The 7,846-nt window shown below is 44.2% G+C and overlaps 1 protein-coding gene and 1 long non-coding RNA gene across 2 annotated transcripts in view; one reads left to right on the top strand and one right to left on the bottom strand.

The window, feature by feature from the left end:
* LOC109319836 overlaps positions 1-6,901 on the top strand; it is an 11,968-nt gene extending 5,067 nt beyond the window's left edge. Inside the window, exon 2 of the long non-coding RNA XR_002103639.1 lies at positions 6,748-6,901. This is a non-coding gene — a long non-coding RNA (uncharacterized LOC109319836). The remainder of the gene's footprint in view (positions 1-6,747) is intronic.
* GLO1 (glyoxalase I) overlaps positions 5,832-7,846 on the bottom strand; it is a 15,617-nt gene continuing 13,602 nt past the window's right edge. The window contains exon 6 of the mRNA XM_019549629.1: positions 5,832-7,180. Coding sequence (XP_019405174.1) covers positions 7,092-7,180 — 89 coding nt within the window. The 3' untranslated portion in view covers positions 5,832-7,091. The remainder of the gene's footprint in view (positions 7,181-7,846) is intronic.

Raw genomic sequence — 7,846 nt, 5'->3', positions numbered from 1 at the left:
GCCCGGCTCCACCCCGCCCCCCGTGCGAGACAAGCGGGGTCTGGCGCCCACACCCCAACCGCCGCGCGCGCGCAAGGCACGACGGGTAACGGCCCCCCACGCCGACGCCCCCCACCCCTGTACTCACCGGCCGCAGCTACAGCGGGGCCCCCGCCCACCGCCGCCTTCTACGTCACCGTGCGTGTTGACGCCACGTAGCAACGGCAGCCGCACCCCCCACGTGCTGACGTTAACAGGAACGCCCAGAGGGCGGGCCTCAGCTCGCGCGGGGCTCGGGCCACGACCTGCCCCGCGGTCGCCGCTTAACGTTTCTGCTCCTTCGCTCGTCTGCTGCTCTGCTCCCTGCCTGGCGCGCAGTCTCGAGCTGCTGGTCTTTCGCCTCCGTCCCTGTCCCGTTGCCGTGCTCTCTGCTGATCTGCCGCTCTGCTTCCAGCACCCCTTCTCCTCTCTTGGGGCTCCGAAGCACACTGACACGCCCCAGGCCGGCTTGCCCTGCCCTGCTGTAGGTGATGGGGCAAGAACCAGGGCTTGGACTCTGGCACGGGGGTTTTGTTGATTTGTCTCCAGGCACTGCCTGGTCAGTGGGAACTCTGCCAAGAAACAGCTCCCTCCGGGGCAGCTTTCAACCCAGGCAAAGAGGGACAGGACAGAGCAAACGTTAACAACTCTGCATGTCGGCCTTCAGTGAAAAGTACTCAGCCTACAAAATATGTTCTTGTGCAGAAAGCACTGGTGTAACTCGAGTAGAGTGACAGGCGCCAATGGGGGCATGGAGCAAAAAAAAAAAGGCTTTTGCTGCAGCCACGATTGTGATGGCAGTGGCAGCGGCAACTGGGCCACGTTGCTACACTGCTAGGGGAAATCACTCATTGCACTTTGCTTGTGCAGCTGGTAAAAAAGGAGTTGAAAATACCATTTGGATCTTTTCTAAGTGAAAAAATGTGCAACCATGCGATGCTTAAATTGAAGATGCAATTTCACTAGTGGGGTAGAAGTGTTTTCCCTGTCCTGTCCTGTTGCTGACCATGAGGGGGCAGAAAAAACAAATCATAAACTTATATAGGTATAGGCTTATGATTAAATTAAATCCAATTACACCTTAAATCTGACTGCACTCTGAGGAAGCTCCCCAACTCTGCACAAATTGGCCACCAGTCAAGAAATTACTCTTTACACCAAAACTTGCTTCAAAAGAAAAGGGGAAGGTGGAGTTGGTGGGGATAGTTCAGAGGCTGTGGTTCTCACTAGAGCTGTGCTGATACATTGGTCCGATATCAGATTGGCACTGGTATAAAGAAAATTAGCTGTATCAGAAATTGGCTCCATGCGGCTGATAAATGCCCATGTGCATGCAGAACCACAGCATGCAGGCAGTGAGGACACAGCCCGGCACCCCTAACCCAATGCCCCCCACCATGAGGGAGGGAGCGGAACAGTGGTAGATGCTTCCTAGCAGGCAGGGCGGGAATGGGATGGAGCTGATGCTCATCCAGGGGGCACCTCCCACCACTGCACACACCCCAGGAGAGCATGCCCCCCAGATCTCCATGGAGGAGGCAGGCTGCAGCAGCAGGCTGAAACCAGGGCTGCACTAGGCTCTTTCAGCAGGGGTTGGGCTCAGGGTGCAGTGGCAGTGCTGGGAGGGGGTAATGGGGGGCTGCAGCCACCCCAAATTTCACCATAGCCTGCTCCCAGCACTGCCACCGTGTGCCTGGCTCAGCCCCAGCTCTTCCTGGCACATGGGTGGAAGCAAGGGCTGGGCTTGGGGCGGGCTGTGGTGGTGCTGGGAGGGGGCTATGGGGGGACTGCAGCAAAATTTGGGAACATTTGTTCACCAGAGTGCCCCAAGGGATGACGAGGTCAAACAGTTATAAACTACTACAAGACCATTTCAGACTGGACACAAGGAAGAATTTCTTTACTGTCTGAGCCCCCAAGGTCTGGAACAGTCTGCCGTCGGAGGTGGTTCAAGCACCTACATTGAACACCTTCAAAAGCAAAATTGGATGCTTATCTTGCTGGGATCCTATGACCCCAGCTGAATTCCTGCCCTTCAGCCAGGGGGCTGGACTTGATGATCTTCCGAGGTCCCTTCCAGCCTTAATGTCTATGAAATCTATGAACATTTAGGGTGGCTGCAGGCCCCCTGTAACCCCCTCCAGTGCTGCCGCCACGCCCCAAGTCCAGCCCCTGCCAAGAAGAGTCGTGCGCAGCCCCAGCTCCAAGTTGCAGCCTGCGCCCCTCCACGCACAGATCTGGGGGGGCGCCCCCCCCACCCCTTCAGAGGGCGCACAACACTGGGAGCTGCCCTCCCCCCATACCCCTCAGACAAGCCACAGCTCCCGTGCCATGCCCACCCCACCCAGCAGAGCAGCATCTACCCCAACCCCCTGCCCCACTCCTCCCTCACTGTGTGGGGAGTTGTTGATCTAACCACCAAACATCTCATCAGAAGGTCACATTGTTAATGGCAGAGTAGGCATTACACAGCACTTTGCTAATTGCTTTGAAAATGGCCATAAGGAAAAAACAAGCAAACAAACCACTCATTAAACTGCAATAGAGGATGACATAGCACAAACCAGATCCAAAGTAAAAGGCAGAAGAAGAGTGGCAAAAAACAGGGAACTGTAGGATCCTAATGACATTACTTCCTGCACTCAGGTACTGTAGGACAGGGCTACACTGCAAAATGGTTGTATGCGGAGGCTTGCTGAACATGACGTTTGTTTATTCCTAAATTGAGTAGTTTGTGTACCTATGTTGGAGACATACTAGGATAGAAGAGGGATAACAGTGTGGGCAAACAGGTGGTACGGGCATAAATATGGTCCTGGATAGGTGTCTAACTACCAGTGTAGACAAAGATCAGAAAGGGCTCAGCTCTGACTTTTATATTCCAATGGTGCTCATACTATTTAAGCAATTTGTAAGACCGGGATTAAAAGCAGCCCAAGCTCCACAGCAGGTTTCAGAGAACCTAGGAACAAGGAACATTGAACACAGCCTGAATACATCATCTCTTCATAGCTATATCACACTGATGCCTCACACGTGATGATCAACTGGTATACCAAGCTCTTTTGAAGCATGTGGGCAAAAGATAAAAATTAAAAAACTATCTTCTTAAAGTAGAAAGGCTTTGTAAATGATGCATTTAATTCAAGAGGCAAGGATTTTTGTGGGCGATACGTTTTATTGGACTAACTGCATGGCTGATATAAAGTTAAACAAGCTTTAGAATGCAAGGCATGTTTCAGATATTTAATTCAATGCATTCTTCTAGAAAACTATGCAAGATTAATATCCACTCAGAAAACAGGAAATATAGGTGTAAAAGTAAGCAACAATGGATTTGAATTTTTCATGAAAAAAATATTAGTAGTAAATCACTTTATTTTCTGTTTTTAAAATATCTATACTGCTGGATAGAAAAAACCAGAGTGGAAAGTATTAATTTTTGCTGTTATCACAAATAAACTGCTTTACTTATGAACTGTTCTCAAGGTGCTAAATGCTAATATATATAAATTAATAATACATTTTTTATAATTACCTCAAAAACCACAATGAGTGTAGCTTTTGTTGGCTTTTGGTAGTTTATGTCATCACTTCCATTTCAATAACTTTTCCTTCAAAATTCAAATGAGGAATCTCCCACTTTCTCTACCGTATCAGTAGGATCTGGGCCAAATTAGAGACTTTGTATCTTTCCATAAAATGGAGATGACAGCTCTCCACCTCCCCACAGAAATTATTTAATAGTCTGATGCTGCCAGCAGTCATTTCCTCACCCATCCCTTTAGTTATATTTCCATTTCCATGAATATCAGTCCTTCAAAAGTAGAGATCACAGAGCGTTATCTCAAACATTTCCGCAGAAAGGATAGAGACTACAAGTGAAGTGAACAACCACCAAGTTTGCTTATCTACTACCCCTTCTCATTCAACTCCTCATGTAGTTATATACTCGGTTTGGAAGCGTCTCACCCCATTTGTTATATTATACAGTTATTTAATTATAGGTCTCCTACACAATTACTCAATAGCATATGCAGTCACGCAACTCTGCTTTTATCTGTAGTGCTGCCAGTTTTGTTGAAACACTACGTGAGAACAGTACACATACAATGAGAACTATGCTCAGAAGCATCTAATGTTGACACATTAACAATGTTGTGTTTTGATGGAAGGTTTTACTCACAACCCTGATTTCCTTTTATTAGCAGAGAGTTAGTTAGTTAGTTCCCTCTAGAAATGTCCACTCACCACTGACACAACTATTGGTCTTTATATACCAATGCAAGCATTAAAATCTTGGAAATGTCAGGGCAAAAAAATGCCCCCCATTTCAGCTAATTTAAAAAGGATGTTTGTAAAGAACCAGCCCCCATTGTCACTTTCGACAAACTAGTTTAGTAGGAACAGGGCAGAGCTTTCAGTATAGCAGCACTATTACAGGGACACAAGTGTGTGCAAAACCAGCTGGAGTGATCAGACTATGAGTTTTGTTGGGAATAGGATTTAGGTCCAACCTAAACTGTATTTTTCCAACTTAAACCACCATAGTCCTGTTAACAAAACAGAAAAAGAAAGACTTAAAGCTCTGAGGAGTCTCAATCCCTTCTCTTCTTGTGTTATACCTTCTCTCTGTATTCCCCCAACTGTAATAATAGTGTCACTTCCTAAAATAATATTAAGTTGCTTGATCCAGGAGCTTTTGTTACTGAAAAATAGTAAAAATATTGAGTATCATAAAAATAAAGGATTCAGAACGGAAAGGGACAACAAAACTGTCTTGACAAACATAAAGGCCAGCCAAAACATTGGGTTTTTGTTTTCTGTCAGAGTAAGCATACAGCTAAACTATGCCTGTTGAAGGTTCTTCAGAAAATTCTCATTTCCTCTGAATTCTCTTTTCGCAGCTATCAAGGTTCATCTAGGTGGTTTGTTTAACTGTTAGCTACCAATAATTTTTTTATTGTTTCCTAGTATAAGATTAAAAAATTAACTTTGATTAATTTTTGTAACTATTATTACAGGTGTAAATTCTTTCCTCTCCCCCTGCTGATCCTTGGACTAGTTTTCTGCATCTGTGAATCTGAACAGAAAAATAAATATCAAAGCAACTTTACTAGCCTCCCCAAATCTGCTTTCACTTATATGGCCCATAAGGAGTATTATAGCAGGAGTTACTATTGAGAGGTATTCTGACTAGGGACCTACTCAAGTCACACTTTTGGTGAAATCACAAAGTCAGGCATTGTCAGCAAAATCTGAACCCCGCAAACAAACAAGAAACACCTTACTAAAAATAAAACGGGGGCCAGCAGTCCTCATGGCTGATGAGGTCCAGCCACACAGCACACTGGCCATGCAGGGGGAGCCGCCAGCAAGATGGGGAGCAGCCAAGATGGTGGCTGCCCCCACCCCTTGCTGGTGATTGGCTGTGACGGCTGCCTATGTGCAACCCTGTCTCTCTCCACCAATCAGCGGCAAGGGGCAAGTACCCATGACAGACAGCCCTCTCAACCACATCAACAGTGAGGCTATTGGGGCCACTTGGCCAGAAGCGAAATGGGGTCCCACCACAATAAATCAGCAAAAATGGTAGTCGGCCTCACAATCTGCCTGCAAAATTGTCCACCTCAATTTCAGTAGGTTTTCAGTTATGACTAATTTCTGAGTTACTGTAATTTGTAAGTAGCTGACAACCTCTCATTTGCAAAGACTTCTCTGCCCTCTTAATTGAGATTCTAGACCTTTAAATTGTTCCAGTATTTTCAATGTGTGTGAAATGCTGTGAGAAAGAGCTGCAAAGAAAGACTTTGAAGATTTCACACATGCTTTATTTAGAAAGAAATATTTTTTGATAGTACACTGCTACCCAGTTTACCAGTCACATTACTCAGGGTTGTTCAGTCTATGGGACCTAAAAAGTGTTTCCTGAAATGCACCAACTATCAAAGCAGTGTTGTTCATTTGTTTGGTTTAAAGTATTTCATAACCTATGTTGTGCCCCATATACTCCAAAAGTATGGTTTAAACCCAGATTATCTTCTGTAAGATTTTCAAACCTGAAATGTTTTTTGTTATTTACAACTACAGTCTAACTGCAACTATTACTTTTTACATTTTAAGAGGCAGATTAAGAGTGGGTTATAACAGCAGGTGGTTTAGATACTACTAGGGTTTTAGTTAGTTAGACCCCTCTATGACCAACTGTACCTGGATAAATTTTAAGTGTGCTGTTTTAACAAACCTCCAGCTTCCCAACCAGTAACAGATTAGGAGGTATGTGCTCTTTGCAATACTCAGCTAATGAATAGATAACTGGGACCTTTTGAGCTGAGGGTCATAGAAGCTTCGATATCTATCTGCAGTCAGCAGCCACAGTGCTCAAAAGTATGCAAAATGAATTTTCCATATTGCACTAAAATGGCACTCCCACTAAGTTTCTAGGCTTAAATAACTTGCATATCTACAAGTTGCTCCAGAAAGTCTACCATTAAACATGACAATCACGAACAGGAAAGTGCAAGTCCTCCTCATCCTGAAGTCAAACGGAATTTTCTAATAATTTCAATAAAGTGAAATAGGGCCCAAAGCCTTCAAATTTCTATTTCTAGTTTATCAGACTACTAATATCAGATATTTTCTCCCCTTTATCACATTAAACAACCAAGTTGTTACTGCTGGCGGTGGATTTAAATAATATTAAAAAGCAGAGGTTTCCTTGCTGAAAAGGGTCTCAGGCTAGATTTAAATATTCTTGAAATTTTGGCCAATGAATACAGCTTACCTCAATTAACCTTGAAGGGAAGAATGTATAGGCACTTCCAGAACAGCTGGAATTGTGCCTTCCCAGTTAGAAGCAAAATGCATGGGCATCACAAAAAAACAAAACCAGATCAAGTAGCAAAAGGAAACTCAAGCAGAAAAATGTCTCTAATAGGATTGCAAAAGAATAACTTGTGGGCACGATTAATTCTTCCCAATGAAACATAAATTTTATTACAGTACACTGTTACAAAAGTTTACTGGGAAGTTGAAAACACAGATCAAATTTTGTTCAGTATGTTCCTCCAAGTCTAGGTGAGGGTCACCATGTAGTTAGGGTTCAAAATTTCAATCCAGTAGCCATCAGGATCCTGTACAAATGCAAGTCCTTTCATTTTACCTAAAATTAAAAAAAAAAACATTATCAGATATACCAAAAATAATCTTAAAAAACTTTGAGAGATCAAGATTCATAAATAAGAAAGCTACACAGATGTGTTTCAATGTTTTCTCTCCCTCTGTCATGACAAAAAGAGAAAAGCAATTCAAATAAAATGTCAAACAGAGATTGTCTATACAGAAGCGCTCAGGGAAATTAATCCAAATGATTTTTTAAATTAAATTAGGTGAAGACATAAAACTCCTGTGTAGTCACTCATTCAAAATTAAAGTGGCCTTAATTAGGTTTAGCTTTATTTACTTCAGAGAAATAGTTGTGTTAGTTTGAAGTCAAGAAGAAGGCAGGGCAGGGTGAAACCTTAGGGCTTTTATAGACATGCTCCGGGAGTGGGGGGAAAGCAGTTTAATTAAAGCAGCTCTGAGAGCCACTCTAATTAAAAGTCCCCAGATCATTGTGTGCATCAGGGTCCCTGCACTGAAAAATGGCAGCAGGGGGCTTTAACTAAAGCTCAAACAGGGATGCTGATACACATGATGCTGGAGTCCGCTGAAGCACAGTAATTACCATACTCCAGCAGTTGTATTCAAATGGGTCGCCAACTGGCTGGAAGGCCGCACCCAGAGGGTGGTAGTGGATGGGTCCTTCTCAACCTGGAAGGACGTGGGC

Source organism: Crocodylus porosus, unplaced genomic scaffold, assembly GCF_001723895.1.
Source record: "Crocodylus porosus isolate Cpor-Errol unplaced genomic scaffold, CroPor_comp1, whole genome shotgun sequence".
NCBI lineage: Eukaryota > Metazoa > Chordata > Crocodylia > Crocodylidae > Crocodylus > Crocodylus porosus.
The sequence above is the reverse complement of the archived record's forward strand: the minus strand, read 5'-3'. Positions and strand labels throughout refer to the sequence as shown.